This window comes from Anabrus simplex, chromosome 1 (genome assembly GCF_040414725.1).
Source record: "Anabrus simplex isolate iqAnaSimp1 chromosome 1, ASM4041472v1, whole genome shotgun sequence".
In the NCBI taxonomy this organism is placed as follows: domain Eukaryota; kingdom Metazoa; phylum Arthropoda; class Insecta; order Orthoptera; family Tettigoniidae; genus Anabrus; species Anabrus simplex.
Genome location: NC_090265.1, coordinates 776,027,431 through 776,048,524, shown reverse-complemented (window position 1 = coordinate 776,048,524; position 21,094 = coordinate 776,027,431). Strand labels below are relative to the sequence as shown.

Sequence of the window (21,094 nt, the reverse complement as noted above, 5' to 3'; positions counted from 1 at the left end):
AATACATTTTTTATGATATGCCTAATTTATTTAGGTGACATCCCCACAAATGTTCGTGAAAATCCATGCACTAGATAAAAATATCTGTTTATCTCCAGACTCAGATTTACAAGAATTCCAAAATCAACAATTTCTGGAATCAGAAGTCTTATTGAGAGCGTCTCAAAGATAAGATAGTCCAGCTCCCTGAGGCGAGTTCAACGCTACTGGACCCCATGAAGTCCCCTTGTAGAAGATGATTTGGAACTCTTGGTCATGAAGTTGCAAGAAATAGTCATCATTCTTCAAAACATAGGCTCGTGACCGCATTACAACCCGGTCCGATTATTTGTTTTATCAAACACTATAATGAATTATTCAGTTAACACATGTGAATTGCTGCAGTATTGATAGCGTCAGAATTAGCATCTTGTTACCTCCCGTTTAAAGAGTAAACTTAAGTCCTACTTAACTCAAGAAAGAAACACGATCGCTGATGAATATTTCAGACGGCGACTGTCATCACCAATCTAACGAGAAGCACTTGTTTGACTTTCGAAGGAAACCCTTCCCATTTTTGCCATTGTAGTACCCCTAATGAAAAATTCATAGTGAACAATCCTTAGAAGATCGATCTAATGTTGAGGCACGTTGAGAATTGCCTTTGCAATTGGCCAATCAACTCCCGATTGATCCAAGCAGTTCAACCGAAGCGCGCTGCTGGAATTCCAAACCAAATCGAAATGTTTGTCTTGGCGAAGAGTGCTCCTCCTTTCAGATTAACATATCTGGCAGCGAGGAGACAGAAAACCCCGATGGCTTAAACCTGTAGGGCAGTGCACAGCTATTCCCATCACGGCGCTTGAAAAAATGTTTAATAATAGGTGTGCCACACTTAATTTTTATATAGATGTTACATATTTTCTTGAACTTTCGGTGAAAATAACATAAATATTACAGAAACGAGTACGTAAGCCTGTCCGCGGCAGTCGAAATTACTACCTATAAAGTAATTGGAAATTCTGAATGGACTATTAGTATACAATAAAAATAAAAGTTATACTTTCCAGGTTTTATACGGCATTCGAATGGAATCAAACAGTTATTAGACTGTAGTGAGTGCAGTTGTTGCTCGGGGTTGTACTTTGACGTATATGGGTCTGCGTACTCTTGAGAAAGTTACACACAACTGTCCTAAAGGAATCACTATCAACAGCATCACTGCGGAGAGGTTTGGACTATAATCCAGACATTTGACACGCATTCCAGTGATTCCGGTAAAAATATTTTGAAAGAACACAACTCGAACTGGCGAATCACGGTGTCAAACCATAAAATCTGATCCGTTAACGGCGTTGGCCACCTAATTACCTGCTGTATTACGTGCTCATCGACAGAGAAAAATGAAAAATATATTCATTTAATTCAATAAGAGATAGCATTCTGAATAAAAAGTTAAGATATCTCGGACATATTGTTTTAAATACCTGGGAGAATGGATAAGAAACAACACAAAAGAAAAGATACCGATTGATATAAGAGTAAACAAAATGGAAAGAATGTTTCATATGACAAAAAAAATTATGTATAACAATACATCTCTATCCTGGAACTTGAAATTAGAACATTATCAATCAGTGGCCCAGCCGGAAATTTTATATGCAGCAGAAACTCTTAAACTTACAAGAATTGGGAATCTCGAAAAATTATAAAAGTTGAAAGAGGAATTTTGAGAAAAATACTGGGACCTATAAGAAACAACAATGCCGAATTTAGACTACGATCAAACAGAGAGCTATTTTTAAAAGTTGAAAAACTGACAACCTTAATGAGGCAAAGAAGACTCCAGTGTTTTGTACACATTTATAGAATTAATAAAAACAGGTCCACCTCTGTGGTGTAGTGGTTAGTGTGATTAGTTGCCATCCGCGAAGGCCCTGGTTCGATTCCCGGCCCTGCCACGAAATTTGAAGAGTGATGCGAGGGCTGTAACGGGGTCCACTCAGCCTTGGGAGGTCAACTGATTATAGGTGGGTTCGATTCCCACCTCATCCATCCTGGAAGTGGTTTTCCGTGGTTTCCCACTTCTCCTACAGACAAATGTCGGAATGGTACCTAACTTAAGGCCACGGCCGCTTCCTTCCCTCTCCTTTGTCTATCCCTTCCAATCCTCCCACCCCCCACCAAGGCCCCTGTTCAGCATAGCAGGTGTGGCCACCTGGGCGAGGTATTGGTCGTCTTCCCCAGTTGTATCCCCCGACCCAATGTCTCACACTCCAGGACACTAGCCTTGAGCCGGTAGAGGTGGGAGCCCTCGCTGAGTCCGAGGATAAAACCAACCCTAGAGGATAATCTGATTAGGAAGAAGAAGAATAACAATAGACTAACTAAACAAATCTTCAACTTCGAAACAGATTTTAAACGTTTTAGGTCGTGTTACGTACATGTAGTACGTGTTGAAGAGATGTTAAGTACAGAACAAAAATGGCCAGCCGGACACCAGTGGGATCTGAACCCACAACCTCCCGATTTCGCGTCGGTTGCTCTTCAACTTATTGAACAGTTACAAATCCAAGCCAACGTAGTTCACTGAAACTGAAAAGATTTAAAAAACGCTGGAATTAAAATAGATAGGTGGAAAACAGAGCAAGTTTCAGAGAAGTAACACGAAAGGCAGAATTTCAGGAGAGAAAGAAATTAACAACAGGAAGACCGAGCTCGATAGCTGCAGTCGTTTAAGTGCGGCCAGTATCCAGTATTCGGGAGATAGTAGTTTCGAACCCCACTGTCGGCAGCCCTGAAAATGGTTTTCCGTGGTTTCCCATTTTCTCACCAGGCAAATGCTGGGGCTGTACCTTAATTAAGGCCACGGCCGCTTCCTTCCCACTCCTATGCCTTTCCTGTCCCATCGTCGCCATAAGACCTATCTGTGTCGGTGCGACGTAAAGCAACTAGAAAAAAAAAAACAACAGGAAGAAAATGGACTGAAGAGGAAAAGGAACAGCATTCTCACAAAATGAAGGAAGTTTGGAAACGAAGAAAGTTAATTGCAAAGAAAAGTAACGAAAGTTGTTTTATCGTACCCTCGAAAGGGTTATTCGAAGAAGAAGAAGAAGGAGAAGAGGAAGAAGTAGTTATAGTCATCATCAGCCAATTAGCAAAGCAATGCAGTGCAAAAATTAAGTCATAAATGTCTAAAAACAACTAACACAGTGATCACAGGCAAAAAAATTGACACTATTTCGTGCCGAAACAAATGCAGTTGAAGTTGACACTTCAAATGTGTTGAAACCGGACCCAAATGAACAGGCTGTAACCCCTACTTGGTTCAACTTAACAACGGAGTATTGAAAGGTGGATCCTTCCTTGTATTTAATATTGTATATTTCTCTATTCAATACGGAAAAATCATGAAATTTTTAACTTTAAATCTTCGAACTAAGTAATGTCGGAATTTGCACTTTTCGTCTCTTACTAACTTAGCAAAGTGAGGTTCATTTACGATGTCGGAACAATTCTAAGATAATCATCATGCGAGAAAAGGCCTATTTATAAACACTCCTTGACTTGAACATAGTTGTTTCCAATAGCGAAAGTTTATCCACGTGTGGGAATAATTTTGACTCCGTATCAATCAAAAAACCAGGGGCTGCCTTGCCGAGGCAGTAAAGGCGTGCTCGGTTCGCCCGGAAGGACGTGGGTTCGAATCCCCGCCAGAAAGTCGTAAAATTTTAGAAACGAGATTTCCACTTATGACCCTGAGGTTCACTCAGCCTACACCAAAAATGAGTACCAAGTTAATTCCTGCGGGCAAAGGCAGCCGGGCGTAGAGCTAACCATCACGTGCCGCGGTTAACAATGGTGGAAGCCTTTACCTTCCACTCCTCCAAGGGCCTTCATGACCTGTACGGAGGTGACTTTGTCTTTTGTCTTATCAATCTAAAACCGCACTATTCCTAATTCTTGAAATTGGTCAGTCAAAAACTGAATCTCAAAATGGAATTAGCTGCGCAAGGTTTGAACCACATCAGACGAGTTCAAACTTCAGAGACAACAAAATTGCATATCAAGCCTGTTCCCGACCTCTGTTCAGTCTTCAGAATGAATGAACCGTAGATTCTGATGGCTTCTGAACTCGGCAACTATCTAGAATCGGGAAAATCAGATTTTATATTACAAAAGAGTTATTCAGAATGTTGGAAATGTTAGGCCTGGAAGATAGAGAATAATGGCACGATCTGCTCGATTAAGTCGCACGTTTCGAGCTGTCAGCGAAAAGTTGGTTTCGGAATGACATAAGTAAATGAATAAGCATGTGTGGTGTCGTCTCATCTATGACTTAATGACGAAGGAACAGGTGAAAACCTTTCACTCTTTCTTATTCGTATAATCCATTGATACAATTCTTCTTCTTCTTCTTCTCCTTGGTTGAAATGAGCCTACTTTGGACCACGCTTGTTCAACAGTTGGGCTTTGATCTTTCCACAGTATTGTCGCATCATCTGCGCGTGAAACTCCTTTCTTTTAACCGTCCAGTACCTTTCTTCCGGGGGTTTTCTTGAAATCGATGGATTTCGTTCATGGTATGTCGTAGAGGCCGTCTATCTTGAAGATCTGGTATTCCCAGTTCTTTAATATCCTTCTCAGTTTCTGTCAGCCAAGTGATACGGAATGTTCTTGTTCTGCCAGAAGATGAACACGCGATTGGTCAGTCTTTTGGGAGGCAGTCTTACTAGATGACATTAGAAAGCGGCTCTCCGTATCATAGCACAATTAGAGAGCCTCTCTGTATGTTTGTAGAGCTCGGAATTTTGCCGTCTATGGAATTTCTCATCATCCTTTACCGGACCTAAGGTCTTCCTGATATTTCTCCTTTCTCGGACTACCAGTTTCTCCATCAGAACCCTTGGGGTCAATGAAAGTTACTGCATGGTACACAGAGCTTCTGGTCGTATAACTGACGTGTAGTGCTTCAGTTTCAGGTTGCATGACAGGCATTTATTGTTATAAATGTTCTTTATCAGTCGATAGGTCAGTTCCAATTTGTTAACTCTCATGGATAATGATGCTTTTTCTGATTAGATGGCTTCAGTATATTCGCCGAGATACTTAAATTATTATTATTATTATTATTATTATTATTATTATTATTATTATTATTAGTCTTCGTTCTGGAGGCATGGTTTCTTAAAAATATGCATTATTATTTCTTAACAAACACCCATGTATTTAATGGGCTTACTACTCACCATAATCACATCTGAATGGGGATCTGAACGTAGGATAAATCGCAGAAAGAAGATAAAGTGGAAATTCAAAGAAACACATTGGGGTAAATATTCGCTTAAAGGAACACGAATAATTTACCGTGGGAGATGTTCGATAAATTACCAACATGTTTGCTTTTTAAGGAAAGGATAGGTATACACTTGATAGGGCATCTGACGCCGGTGACACTCCTATCAGTTGTAAATAGTCGAACAAATAATAATGCATAACGATGGCTTTCTTTTAAAACCTCGTATGTCCAAATGTTCTTTCTACCTATTATATACCTTACGACTGGCCACGCCTCTCGGTCATATATTTGTATGCAGTCCATCAGCATAATTATCGCTGTGTTCATTTTCCTTTGCTAATGTCTAAAGGAAAATGGACCTTAAGGTACCGTATTGAAGGGATGTTGATTGCATGGCAAATTTACACACTCCTACAGTATAATGTATTTAAGGTTCATTTTCCTTTACAAAAGGGCAGAGGAAAATGACCATAACGAAAATTATTCTTTTGGGCTGCATATAAATATGGGACTGGGAGGCGTGACCAGTCTTAAGGAATATAATGGATAGGAAGAGTATTCGGACTTACGAGGTTTTTAAAGAAAGCCATCGATTAATCAAATCTGCCAAAGCTCCTCTTTGCGATACTTTCTTCTCACACGTTCTCGTGCATTGCTAGCGTATCTTTGACCGCCTTCTTAACTTCACAACATTGAGGGACAATGCGACAACCTCTGCTGAGTTTGAACTTGCGATCTCGTGGTCCGGCGGAAATCACTCTTCCGCTGTAACTCATTACAGCTGGCACGAGCATGTCATAACACGATACTGATCCGCTGTAGCTCAGCAAGTAATTTAATTAGACCACAAGTAAGACCCAATATTAAGTTTCACAAAGTGATCATTCCTCGAAAACCTGCTTCAATCTTTAAGCACGAAAATAACTTCGGCACGGAAATACCCTTCGTTAACTACATGTTCAGATATTAAATTGCAAATATTAATTTTACTGTTTCACAAAGTCGAATGAAATATAGTACACCGAACGAGTTGGTTAAAAAATCACTTGTATCGTGTACCTTTGAGCTTGCATTCGGGAGATGATGGGTTCGAATCCCACCGCCGACAGCCCTGAATATGGTTTTCCGTGATTTCCCAGTTTCACACCAGGCAACTGTTGGCGCAGTACCTTAATTTAGACTACGCCCGCTACCTTCCCAATCCTAGTCTGTTCCCATATTTGCGTCGCCGGAAAACTTCGATGAGATAGTGCGGCGTTAAACAAAGAACCCACCGCGATGCAGTTAAGGTCCCACCAGATTTAACGTAGAGAAATTAATTATTTGCTGTGGATGGGGACAGGTGAAGTATTATCCCACCCGAATCAAACGGCCTACTCGCTTGTGTCCAGTGCTGACTTATGCCCGTGAAACCTGTAACCCAGAACAGCCCAAACAGGTATGGCTTTACACTGAAAGCTAAGATTAGGGCAGAAGGCACATCCTGGAAGAAACAGTGGCACAGGTACTGCAGCAGAGCCACACGAAACCGCTCCTGGAAGGAATAAGCAAGAACTACAGTGCTTGAACTAAAAAAGTATAAGAGGAGTAGGATATAATAATAATAATAATAATAATAATAATAATAATAATAATAATAATAATAATAATAGGCGTAGGGAAGTGGCGACCCCATCGCCCAGTGGGTAACCACTGCAGTTAGCCACCCGAGTATTGGCGGGAAAACCATACGTATTTAAGGTAGGAGGAAATGCCTGCCTTTCGCCAGAAAACATCATGAGGCCCTCTAAGGCTAACAACCTTAGTTGTACAATGTTGGACTATGCCCAACCCCTAAAATGAACATTAATATCATGGAACAAGCTTCTTACGAATTAAACTACCCTGAAGACAAAATCAGGCTTTCGGATTCCAGGGTGCCTGACAGTTTGAAGCTCGTGAGTGAATCGGAGCACCACAGGAACATTGCTAAATTCAAGAATAAGAGAAAATACTATTTTGGAACATTCAACATCAACTCCCTTATTCAGGTTGGAAAACTGAAACAGTTAACAGCGGAGCTACATAGACTCGACATGTCGATATTGGCCCTCCAGGAAACGCGGTACATGGATGAAGAACCTTTTGAATCAGATAGGTTCAGAATCTTCAAAGGAAAGGCCGGAAAAAAGACCATGAAAAACGTCCCGCACCTGGGAACAGCCTTTGTAGTAAACAAAATGTTTCTAAACACTATAGTCAACTTCAAGAGTGTAAACTCAAGACTATCACTCATGACGATCAAATCAGCGAATAAGAAATACACGCTGATAAATGCTCATGCACCAATAAATGAGGATAATAAAAAGAACCCCGATATGGTTGAAGAGTTTTGGGACAAACTGGGGGATGAAATACTAAAGATCCCAAAAAATAACATCAAAATTCTCCTGGGGGACTTCAATGCACAAGTGGGCTGGAAAGGAAGTACATTGAAATAGTTGGACAATATCCGGCACACAACAGGACGAATAAAAACGGAGAAAGACTGATCAATTTATGCAATATGAACAACTTCAAACTAATGTCTACCCATTTCAAAGCACGCCCCAATAAAAAGAAAACATGGGTATCACCAAACCCCTTGTTAGGCGAATTTCAACTGGACCATGTACCGCCAAGAACAATTACAAGGAAATTCATAACGTCAAAGTTAGAAAAGCAGTTAATGTAACATCAGATCTTTATTTATCACAGATAAAGATGAATTTCATACCCGGACGAAAAACACATATCTGTGGCAATAGAGTGCCAAAAATTGACCGTGAATTGCTCATCCAAGAAAAGAGGGAAGAATACAGGAATAAGCTACAGGTGCCAAAAAATTGGAATGAAGTGACAAAAAATCTGCAGGAGCCAGAGTTGAATTAGCGTCTACGAAACGTCGAAGCAAGCATGCATGGTGGAATGCAGAATGTGAAAATGCAATCAAAGAAAGATTTGAGGCATGGAAATCATGGAATGAGAATAAGACTGTGACAAATTTGGAAAAATCACAAGAAATAAGGAAACAAACCCACCAAACACTGAGAAGAGTCAGAAGATAACACCTTAGGGCAGAAGTCACAGAAATGGATGAAAACTTTAAGAAAAACAATACCAGATTATTCCATAGGGCATTTAAAAATAGAATCAAAGACTATATAGAACCGAGCCTGCATTTCAAGAAAACGAACGGAACTCTTGCCCTCAACAATAAAGATAACTGTGAGATCCTTGCAAAGTACTTTGAAGACCTCCTTAACTGTGAATCACCACGCGAAAAATTGGAGATTGAGAAGGACACAATCCAGAACCCAGATTCTGAACCACCAGATGAGGAAGAAGTAAGGGAAGTAATGAACTCCCTAAAGAACAACAAAGCATCTGGTGAAGATGGAGTAATAGCAGAACTGTGGAAGATAGCCAATGCCGCCTTTATTACTGAAGTGACAGAACTGTTCCGGAATATTTGGAGAGATGAGAAAACACCAGAAGACTGGCTAGTGGCATTAATACACCGCTACATAAAAAGGGACCGAAAACAGACGTCAACAACTAGCGAGGAATATCACTTTTATCTGTCACGTATAAGATTTTTTCTAAACTCCTATTGAACAGACTGACACCGCAAATTGACCACAAGTTGGGAGAGTATCAGGGTGGCTTCAGGAGAGGGCGCTCTTGTCAGGACCATATCTTGAGTCTAAAAATGATAATAAAATATTACAATGCGCGGGCAAAGAACATCTTCATCTCATTCGTTGACTTTCAAAAAGCATACGATTCAATAGATAGAGACACATTGTTGGAAATTTTGAGAGAATATGGCATCGATCAAAAAACACTCAACTTACTTAGGTTAACACTAACAAACACCATATCCAAAGTGAAATTTCGAGGAGAGATCAGCAAACCCTTCCAGATAAAAACAGGTCTGAGACAGGGTGACAGCTTATCCCCAACACTCTTCAATGTGGTTCTAGATAAGGTCATGAAACACTGGTGGAAACATAATGAGTCAGGTGCTATAATAGGTAGTAAAAATAAACATGTCAAACCCAAGTGTTTGGCCTTTGCTGATGATTTGGCACTCTTCGCTGAGACAGAACAGGAAGCAATAACACAGATAAATGAACTACAGGAGATAGCCGAGAAAACAGGTTTAAAAATCTCCTTCACGAAAACAGAGATGATGAGCACGGACAGGAATTATGTGAAGAGAACAATGAAGACGAAATATGGCGAAGTGAAGGTCACAAAGCAGTTTAAATACCTGGGAGAAATTATCAGCAGCAACGGGATGGATAAAGAGGCCATGGAAAATAGAAGACTTAAGTTGGAAAGGCTAAACATTGCCACCAAAGCCATTTACAACAAAAAGAATCTTTCCATCAATGCGAAACTAAAACCTTATGATGCTGTGGTAAAACCAGTGATTCTGTATGGGGTGGAAACAGCAACACTAACGAACCTGGAAAAACTACTAAAGATTGAAAGGAGAATATTGAGGAGGATTTACGGCCCAAGGGTGGTAGATGGAAACTACACGCTCAAATAAGGAGATATACAAAAGAACAGAAGACCTGGAAACAACAATAAGGAAAAAACGGCTGCGATTCTATGGACACATGGTCAGAATGGATCCAACAAGGTTAAATAAACAAATTTTTAATAAAATATACTACTTGAAGAGCGAGGGGGGGATATGCCAAACAGATGAAGGAAGAACTCAAGAGGTTAGGAGTTGCAGATGAAGAATGTCGTGATAGAGACCAATTCAGGAAAAGACTTTCCAACATAAAAGTTCTGGTTGAAGAAAAGAAAGAGCGCAGAGGGGGAAGATGGACTGAAGAGAGAAGAGCGCAACATTCTGAAAGAATGAAGGCACTGTGGAGAAAGAGGAAGGAAGAAGGGATGATTAGAAGGAAGTGAAGTGGTATTGGCGTGGTCCTACGTTTGGCCGGTTCGCAAGAAAGAAAGAAAGAAAGAAAGAAAGAAATAATAATAATAATAATAATAATAATAATAATAATAATAATAATAATAATAATAATAATAATAATAATCGCCATATGGCTTCATCTACCGTCTTTCTGGTCTTCTGATCTTTTGCCATCTAGGCCACCTGTCCACAAATTTTGACATTTCAATTATGCTTTGTATTTCACCAGGGGTACCCCCTGTGGTGCAGTGGTTAGTGTGATTAGCTGTCACTCCCCGGAGGCCCCGGTTCGATTCTCGGCTTTGCCACGAAATTTGAAATTTGGCACGAGGTCTAGAACGGGATCCATTCAGCCTCGGGAGGTCAACTGAGTAGAGGGTAGGGACGTCAATTCCCACCTCAGCCTTCCTTGATGTGGTTTTCAGTGGTTTCCCACTTCTCCCGGCAAAAGCGAGGATGGTACCTAACTTAAGGGCACGGCCGCTTCCTTCCCTCTTCCTTGTCTATCCCTTCCGACCACCCCATCCTCCCTACCCCACAAGGCATAGCACGTGAGGGTCACCTTGGCTAGGTACTGGTCCTCCTATCCAGTTGAACCCCCGGGCCAAAGTCTTACTGCCGCTGAGGCGGTATAAGTGCGTCCCTCGCTATGTCCTGGAAGGTTAAATGGATTAAGAAGAAGAAGTCACCAGGGTTTATTCGAATTCGTTTTCTTATATATCTACCCCCAAAGTCCCGCTTCTTCATACGGAGTCAGCGGTGAGGCAAAATGAATTTATATGACACCATTTTACGGCCGGATTCCCTTCTTGACGCCAACCTCATTTGAAGGGCTAATGACGAAAACATTATTTATAGTGAACGAATTTATGTAAGTAGGTGGAGTGAGTCAGCTGTGGCCTATAAATGACAACTGTGCAGGCATTTGATTTAAGTGAAAATGTGAAACCACAGAAAACCACCGAATATCGTTTTCCAATGCAATTATTATTAGTAGTATTAGTAGTAGCAGTGCATTTGATAGGCGAGTAAAGTACTAACGTCGATCACGTTAATGCACTGCTACATCTTACTATCGAAGAAAGTTCCAATAACTTTAGATGTAGACAGAGTTTAACACCGTATACTAAGTTTCTGTATGTAAAATTTCTACTTGCTGTTTAGCAAAGCATATCGAGGGCCTCATTCTAATACTACGTATCCGGCAATGCTCTTCCTCTCGATTATTTCCCTTAAGACTGGTCACGGCTCTCAGCTACATATGGATATTCAGCCCACCGGAACAACGCTCATTGTTTAAACTTTAAAGCTCTTAAGTCTTTAGGCTTTTTCAATCGTGAAATTACCAGCGTTTCGCCTCAGGGCAGCAGCAGGCTCATCAGTTGGAATGCTGCACCTTTCCAAGACGCTGGCGCTAGTACGCCGTTGAGACACCACTACAAGCCTCCTATGTAGGGCAATAAAGTGACGGTACACTAGGGGAAGCATGTGCCTCCACTTGCATAAATGCCTGCCTTTGGCCTACATTAAAAATTAAGAGCTTGAAAGTTTAAACATTAGCAATAAATGCAATTAAATTATGGCTTCCTTCTAGGAACCTTATGTTTTGAACGTTCATTGTGTTCATTTTCCTATGGTTATCCGTAAAGAAAAATGAACCTTACCATACCGCGCTGTAGTAATGTTTGTTTGCATGACGTATTTACTCACTCTTACAGTGTAATGTAAGTAGTGGTCTGCAGGTTATAGTAGATCTATCGCTGATTGGCTGTTGCTGGTCACATGAAAGATGACGTCACAGCGCGAACTGGCTCCTTATTGGCTGGGGGTGTGGCTTAAGAGCGCGGAAAATTTGAAATTATGTTGCCGGGAGAATTGAAAATTGTGTGTGGCTGTTTGAAAGCGTGTTTTGCGCACGTGCGCGGGCATAACCTACCACGCTTGTTAAGAGTACAATATTAACATCACGCTTACCACGTGTTAACCTAAGCGTGACTATGACGTCACAAGCGCGGGAAATTTGAATTTGGCAGCTGTTACTTTTAAACCACACCCCCCAGCCAATCAGAAGTAAGCTCGCGCTGTGACGTGTTCAGTCATATGACCAGCAACAGCCTATCAGCGACTGAATTACTACATTCTCCAGGTTCATTTTCCTTTACACATAACCATAGGGAGATGAATACAGCGAAAATTGTACTGATGGACTGCGTATCCATGTGTGTCTGCGAGGCATAAACTGTCCTAAGGAAAATAATGGATAGGAAGAGCATTGTCAGATACTTGGTATTAGAAATAGGCCATCCATGTTTCAGTTTGTATAAATCTAGAACGTATTGGCAGAAATGGTTACTATTTATTCTCAAACCCATTTACCTGAAATTCTTCCCAATCACTTAGAGGTCAGTACGAACTAAGTCATCGTCTTTTCGAAAATTAAACTGTAAATTAATTTTATATATGATCTGAAAAATGCAACAAACGCCACAATATTTATATTATGTGTGTTTTCAGGTGGCAAGTACGAGCCAGTTCTCCTGGATAACGCCTACAAGGTTCACATGAAGTTGACTATAAGATCTGTGGGACCCAGTGACTTCGGATCCTACAAGTGTGTGTCCAAGAACTCTCTAGGAGACACCGATGGCAGCATCAAGCTCTACCGTAAGTCTACACTTGCTTTCATGCCATTCAACTTTGCGTCCAGTCTTGCTATCAACGATAGTGACAATGGGTGTGCAGGGTCAGAGTTCTAGTCCATCACCAACTCCAGTCAACCAGGCTGAAAATAATTTCATTCGTATTAAATGTTACTTAAGGGAACTGGGAAGTATGAAGCGATTGAAAAATGTAACTTCCGATATTTAATTACATATCTAAGAAACTAAACGAGGCATCTCCTTGAATATTATTTTGGTATATTCAGAATACATTCTTACTTAAATGGGTAGAAGCTTCTATGTTTAATATTTGGTGTCAGAAAACCATTACAAATTAGTATTTTTAAAACGTTTGTTAAGTATTCCCTCAACTGATGAACCTTTTTCTGTGAAAATACTCAAACCAGGCCCAATGAACTTTATATGCATAATATTTGAACCCATTTTGAGCTAGTGAAGTAAAATTATTGCCCTGTTATGCACAGGAGTTGACAACTGAAATTTTCTGTAAAATTTTCAGGGCTCTTCAAGCTGACCTGCATGAACTAATCGAGATATCCTATTAAATTTACTTCCATAAGCAGATATGGATAGTGTCTAAGAGACTAACAAATTTCAAATACATTGATGCTACAATTTCTAAGAAAAAGGTCCACAGATTTTCAAAAAATATGACATGATATACAGCGTGCATAGTTATGGTTATACCTAATTTTATTGCCTCAAATATAACTTTAACACAATAATTGTTACACCAAATTCATCAGGAAATGTTGGAGATCTTTTAAAGCTCAAAAAAGAAAAATGATATTTTTGAGCCTATCACACTTCCCGGTTCACTTAAAGCCAGTGATGTGTAGATGCAGGGTAACATTGCTTTGGTACAGGGGCCGCTGTGCTTTCATGTACTTTATAACTGTTGGTTGCATTCGTAGTTAGTCTCGACGTGAAGGGGTTGTATTGTACTTATTTATGTCCGCTCAAAAGTTGTCAAAATGTTTAATTTGTAATAAAACCTTGAACCAACTGAAGAAATTCAATCTAAAACGGCTATATATCGCTTATCATAATAACGATTACGATCAATATAAAGATTAAAATCGTCTAGCACTAATAAAGCGACCAAAGGAGGAAATGATCAACCAAGAGTTAGGTATTATATTCACATGGTATTTAAGAATTTCTGGTTAATTTATGCCTAATTATATATAAACGTATTAAATATAGTTCAGAAGTGAATAACGCACTAACTACGATGTCGTTCTCTTACGCATTGTTAGTACCGTTGCCTACGTTATAGTACAAGGCCTTGAAATAGAGCCCGTAAGACGCTATCGAAGTGGTCACGATGAAGTTCAATGCTGGGCCGCTAGGATCGCTTTCTTGCCCCTCCGTCTACCAGGTTCGTGCCTTTGAGTTGGTTGTGAAAGTGTGTATTCTTCTAATGTTAAGCATTCGCAGTTCCAGTCATGGTTTATTGCTGTGTTCATAAGAATTTAAAGCTAGTGGATTTTCATTTCATAAGATTCCAGTTAATGTTCGATATTCGAAACATAATGCATGAGATACGATATCCAGCTGATGACACTAGGCACCGGTTCCTAAGTTTTGATCCCAGTCACGTCATGCAAATCGTGCGATCCCATTTGTCACGAGACTCTTTTTTGTAAACAATGCTACCTTGACAGGCTATCATTTGAGAGGCCTTTTCAAATTTCAGAAATATTCGGTTATGAAGCCAGTAACGAAACTAACCAGAAACGTAATTTTCACGACAAATTTGGAGAAAATGAACGTAGCAAGAGCTAAAATTGTATGTTCCTCTGAAAAAATCGCTGGTTTGAGAAGTATGCAGGTGGTTTGTCCCGAGAGCATTACAAACAGAGACAGTTTAAAAGAATAAGGCATCATATGAAATGGTTTCGATGCGCATGACGTCTGCAACACCTCACATGAGACATACTCCAAGAATGAGAACAAAATGGCACTTTTCGGCATTGAAGGTGAACGCCTAAGTTGGTTAATTAATGATTTGCTGTCATATATTAAAAAAATTCAAATGCATCCAGTGAAAGCGAAACGATTCACATGGTAAACATATCAGGCATTGGTCTTGGCAACCCAATCCTTTGTGCACGGAAAATACCTCATACGTATACATTTGCATTATGTCCTGCAGAGGAACCTAACAAGCGATGACATCGATCTCTTCTTCAGCCACCTACAACGCAAAGCTGAGGGATAAAGAGAAAACCCACATTGTACGAACCAGTTTACTACAATCAAGGGATTCCCAGATGGATGAAAAAGACAGAAGACATAAATGTCGCGAGGATGTGAACATTTTGTAGTTTTATAGGCACATAATGTCTATCACTACAAAACCTTTCCAAGGGAAATCATCAGATCTGTTTGAACAATATCTTATTGTACAGTGTTGGTTAGTATATAAATATATAATTAATTTGCTTCAGGAACAACAGCTACAATGCCTGGTATTTCTGACGCTGTGGTAACTGGGTACTTAGTGCGTGAGGCAGAAGAATAGACTGTTTTCTGTTTTGTTTTTTTTTTTTTTTTTACAAGTTGCTTTACGTCGCACTGACACAGATAGGTCTTATGGTGACGATGGGACAGGAAACGGCTAGGGGTAGGAAGGGAGCAGCCGTGCCCTAATGTACAGCCCCAGCATTTTGCCTTGTGTGAAAATGGGAAACCACGGAAAACCATCTTCTGGTCTGCGGACAGTTGAGTTTGAACCCAGTATATCCCGCATACTGAATACTGGACGCACTTTAGCGACTGCAGCTATCGAGCTCGGTGAGAATAGACTGTTAAGGCTGTTTAGAACATTTCTCTTCTCCAGCTACTCGAAGTCCAACATTGCATCTTATTCGTTATCAAGGTCGAGGAGCCCACAGATAAACGAAATCATCGTTTGTGGCACTTCTGCCATGCACGACGGTATTTGGCCCGAAGACAGTTAACTTACTAAGAATGTGTACGTTTTCCTGAAAGACATGTTCATCAGTGAAATTAAGTGTAGTTAGTGTAAAGCAGGACCTCTCAAACGCCCAACATCTCACGCGTGCAAACAGCCGCGCAGAGTTCCTGTGCACAATGCATCGGTCCCGCTCAGCTCGGCTCGTATCAATGCTTCGTCTCTGGCCTACTCGGCTAAGCTCGGCTCAACTCGGCTCAACTCAGTTCGGATTTGGAGCGCTACGGAGCAAGTGAGGAAGAGGGAGACAGGAGGAGCGAGCGAGACAGGCGTGGGGAAAGAGAGAGATAGCGCTATTGCTCCAAATCGAGGAGTGGGGTCAACCAAGCGAAGTCGTCTTTTGCACCGTGCACAGTGCATGCACCAGCCGCATGCACCCTGAGAGGCCCTGGTGTAAAGACAACAGACTGCCTCTTTTCCTACTCCGAAAATTTCTGAGACATCTAATTAGACAACATTGCTTCGAGCCATTCAAGTAGAAGAGAGAGAGAGAGAATTTTGAAAGTTGATAAGAACACCTCAGTAGGATAGTTTTAAAATTTTAGTGATCTATCCAAGCCAATGAAGCACCACCTTATTTATAAGGTACTCTACATACTGACAAAAATATTCAGGTATTTTTATTTAGGATATACTTTACTTATTGACATACACGACCATGCGAATACAAGGGGGCAAGAACGCGATCCTAGTGGCGGAATGGTGCAGACCGTTTCCACGAGTGCATTTCAAGGCCTTCTATTACAGGGTAGGCAACGATAATCACATTGCTAACTGCCTCTGTGGATCAGTGGTAGAGTGTCGGCCTCTGGATCTCAAGAGCGCGGGTTCAAACCGAACAGAGGTAGTCAGACTTTTGAAGGGTGGAAAAATGTCCATTCGACACTCCATGTCGTACAATGTCGGCATCTAAAAGATCTCTGGTGAGACATTTGGCGTTTACCGACAAAATTTATTAACTCTCATCCGTAGACAACCAAGAGAGTTCCGGTTTACTCGGTCTGCCATCTAGTGAGCATAGAGTAAAACGGAACGTAGAATTGACGATCAGACAGCCAGATGGCGGCAAATTGAAATGTCTGCATACGGTACCTGAGGCCATACGATTGTTATTATTATTATTATTATTATTATTATTATTATTATTATTATTATTATTATTATTATTATTATTATTATTATTATTATTATTATTATTATTATTATTATTATTAGGACATTGCTCGATAGTTCGTAAATATGATTATTAGAAAGAAACTGAAAACTGTAATTTCCGAAATATAATTTTTTGACATAGGGGTAAGTCAAGTTTACGTCATTCTGTTTACTTCTACGACAATGAAATTGTAAGTATAAACAATGAGGCACCCTTCCGCCTCTTTTACCGAATGTCTCTTCAGTTGGCAAAAAGATTTTGACGGTCATCAGATGGCGATTTGATCAAGATTGTTTAATAATCGGCGCGAAAGAATTTAGTCGAAATCTGATAAAAACAACATGAATCAGTAAACCTATCAAGATGGACTGTACCGAGCTCGATAGCTGCCGTCGCTTAAGTGTGGCCAGTATCCAGTATTCGGGAGATAGTAGGTTCGAACCCCATTGTCGGCAGCTCTGAAGATGGTTTTCCATTTTCACACCAGCCTAATGCTGGGGCTGTACCTTAATTAAGGCCACGGCCGCTTCCTTGCCACTCCTAGTCCTTCCCTCTCCCATCGTCGCCATAAGACATATCTGTGTCGGTGCGACGTAAAACCAATAGCAAAGAAAATAAAATAAAAAGAAGAGATGGACGGTGAATGGACTAATTCGAGAGCTTAGCGAGGAAGTAAGTATGGGTTGTTATTGCCAGCCCGCAGGTTAAGCGACTGCTCGCGGGCTGTTCTAGTGAGCGAAGCCTGAACATGCCTGCCTATAGCTATTTTTAAATTTGAATAACATTAACTCGACAGTTCTCTTTAGCAGCCGATATCTGGACAACATGAAAGCAGTCCCCAATATAACATTATTTTACAATTTATTTTACGTCGCACTAACGCAGATAGGTCTTATTGCGACGATGGGATAGGAAAGGCCTAAGTGTGGGAAGGAAGCGGCCGTGGCTTTAATTAAGGTACACTGCCAGAATTTCCTTGGTGTGGAAATGGAAAACCACGGAAAATCATCTTCAGGCCTGGCGATAGTGGGGCTTAACCCACTATCTTCCGGATACAAGCTCACAGTTGCGTGCACCTAACCGCACGGCCAACTCGTCCGGTCCGGTTGTAGGACACCTTCAAGAGTTTCTTTCGGCAGCAATTAGAGCAATTTCTTTTAGCAGACAGTTAAACGCAACAAGTATGAAAATGTAGCGGCAATGAGCAGCAGTCGTGCCATACGGACTAATGTCGCGACGAGTCGCAAGAGGGCAGCGACCTCGACGTCTAAGGGATGAATTTTATATTTTTTGTTGTTCTTTGTTTACAATTTGCTTTACGCCGCATTAGCACAGATAGGTCTTATAGTGAAGATGAGATAAGAAAGGCATAGGAGTGGTAAGGAAGTGACCGTGGCATTAATGAAGGTACAGCCTGGTGTGAAAATGTGAAACCACGGAAAACCATCTTCAGTGCTACCGACAACGGGGTTCGAACCAACGATATCTCGAATGCAAGCTGATAGCTACGTGACAGAGACCACCCAGTCACTTGCTCGGTGTGGGATAAATATTTACATTCGTGCGCTCATTGGAAATGGCTTTTATGCTGTGTTGATTTGATCTCAAAACTACTTTATTAAGGTCCGCTTCTCTTGTGTAGTGGTTAGCGTGATTAGCTGCCACCCCTCGAGGCCTGGGTTCGATTCCCGGCTCTGCAAGAAAATTTGAAAATGTAGTACGAGGGCTGGAACGGGGCCCACTCAGCCTCAGGAGGTCAACTGAGTAGATGTGGGTTTGATTCCCACCTCAGCCATCCTGGAAGTGGTTTTTTGTGCTTTCCCACTTCACCTCCAGGCAAATTCCGGGATGGTACCTAACTTGAGGCCAGGGCCGCTTCCTTCCCTCTTCCTTGCCTGTCCTTTCTAATCTTCCTATCCCTCCACAAGGACCCTGTTCAGCATAGCAGGTGGGGAGGTGGGATCCCTCGCTGAGTCCGAGGGAAGAACCGACCCTGAAGGGTAAACAGTTTTTTCCTTTTTTTTTTTTTTTACGTCGCACCGACACAGATAGGTCTTATGGCGGCGATGGGACAGGGAAGGGCTAGAAGTGGGAAGGAAGCGGCCGTGGCCTTACTTAAGGTACATCCCCAGCATTTGCCTGGTGTGAAAATGGGAAACCAAGGAAAACCATCTTCAGGGCTGCCGACAGTGGGGTTCGAACCTACAATCTCCCGAATACTGGATACTGGCCGCACTTAAGCGACTGCAGCTATCGAGCTCGGTGGTAAACAGTTTAAGAAGAAAAAGAACTACTTTATTAGGACGAATTTGAGGGATTAACTTGATCGAAGTAGTAAGTTACGTTTTGGTCCGGCCCCGCGGTGTAGGGGGACAACGCGTTCGCTTGTCAGCCGGCGGCCCTGGGTTCGATTCTCAGCCGGGTCAGGGGTTTTTAATTGTTAAAGATTAATATCCCTGGATTGGGGAGTGGGTGTTTGTGTCGTCCTTAACGTTCCTTTCCTCACATTAAACACTTTATACTTCCGCAGTTACACTTACACGCAGGTTCCTCTCATATGGTGAAATTAGTGGCAAAAGATCTGCTGAGGTCGACACCACGAACAAATATCATCTTCTTTTTTTTTTCTTTTAAGTTACCTTTTAGGACTCTCTCCCCGTAGTGATTATCCGTGACTGGGAGAGAGAATTTTAAATCCGGATGAGCCATTTTTCACTCATGTACTCATTCATCATTTATTTACCCACACTGGAGTGTTCTCATCTTATTACCGTTGATGTAGGCTGAGAGCATTCAATTCATCCAATCACTCATTTATTTCTAAATGCTCCCTCCCCAGTTGGTGGTTATCCCTGACTGGGAGAGAAGAGTGTTTATTCATTCTTGCATGCAGAGTAGCTCATTCTGGCATGCAGACATCCTTCCATCCATTAATTCATTCGTACAGTCATTTTGTTAATTCATAATGTCTGTTGAAAGCTAAGGAGTAATCTGTTCCGACTCGTAACAAAACAAATACTTGCACTAATTAACAATAAGGGTAAGATACATGTTGTCCTAGAGCAAAGGTGCTCAGCTGGGCACCCGTTGAGGCTGGCCCAGTGCGGCCGGGCTGGCCTGACGTAAATGCGTAAGAAGCATACGTCACAGGGAAGCGAGAGAGCGAACACGCTTTGCAGGGAAGCGAGGGAGCATAGACATTCGACTGTGATTTCGAAGCTTTCCTTCAATATTCAGCGAAGTGTAGATTATTTAAAATAAAACTCGATAACCGCAACAACAACAACAACAACAAGAAACACCTTTTTGATATATTCCGGTTTGATTTATACTGCTCTCGGTATAATCAGTCTGTTTTATTTTCTTATACAGGGTGATTCATTTTAAAGTTCAGAGCAGAGTGCCGAGGATTAGGAGCGCTGTGAAGCGGAGACAGTGAGCGCATTGCCCGCTATGACAAGAAGGCACAGTCGGCTCAAAGAAGCGGCATGATTACGCCTATAGAAACTAAACGAAACTGAACTCACCGACTACATAGCTGCTCTGGACAAATAAGTAAATGAATAAACAAATAAATAAATCCAGTAGGAAATTAGCCAACGGCCGCAGCCGTGTTGAAACACCGGATCTCGTGAGATTTCCAAAGTTAAGCGACATTGGGCGTGGTCAGGAGATGGATGGGTTGCCACGCGCTGTTGGTGGGGGTAAGGGAATAGAGGAGCGGAAAGGAACCGGCCATCCTACCGCACGTAAACTCCGGCTCAGGAACACCTCTGCGGATGTTCGGACCTGCCTTCGGGCAGAATAACCCTTACCTTACCTTACTAGGAAATTAAACTGAACTCGCCAGTAATAAATAAATTAATTAATTAATTAATCAAGTAGGAAATTAAAGTGAACTCACCAGTATTTACAGATGATGCTGAAAGTGATCTCCTTCAGTTGCAGTGCAAGCTTCGCATCTTGTGATGAGATTTCGAAACACACTTGGTCACCGATAGAACGCACAATGTTCCTAATTTAAGTTTTTAATTTT

General features: G+C 41.3%; 1 protein-coding gene across 1 annotated transcript in view; it reads left to right on the top strand.

The window, feature by feature from the left end:
- The window catches only part of LOC136856927 (lachesin), a 328,011-nt gene that overhangs the window by 251,412 nt on the left and 55,505 nt on the right, over positions 1-21,094 (top strand). Inside the window, exon 6 of the mRNA XM_067135191.2 lies at positions 12,756-12,905. Within this exon, the coding sequence (XP_066991292.2) occupies positions 12,756-12,905 (150 nt within the window). The remainder of the gene's footprint in view (positions 1-12,755; positions 12,906-21,094) is intronic.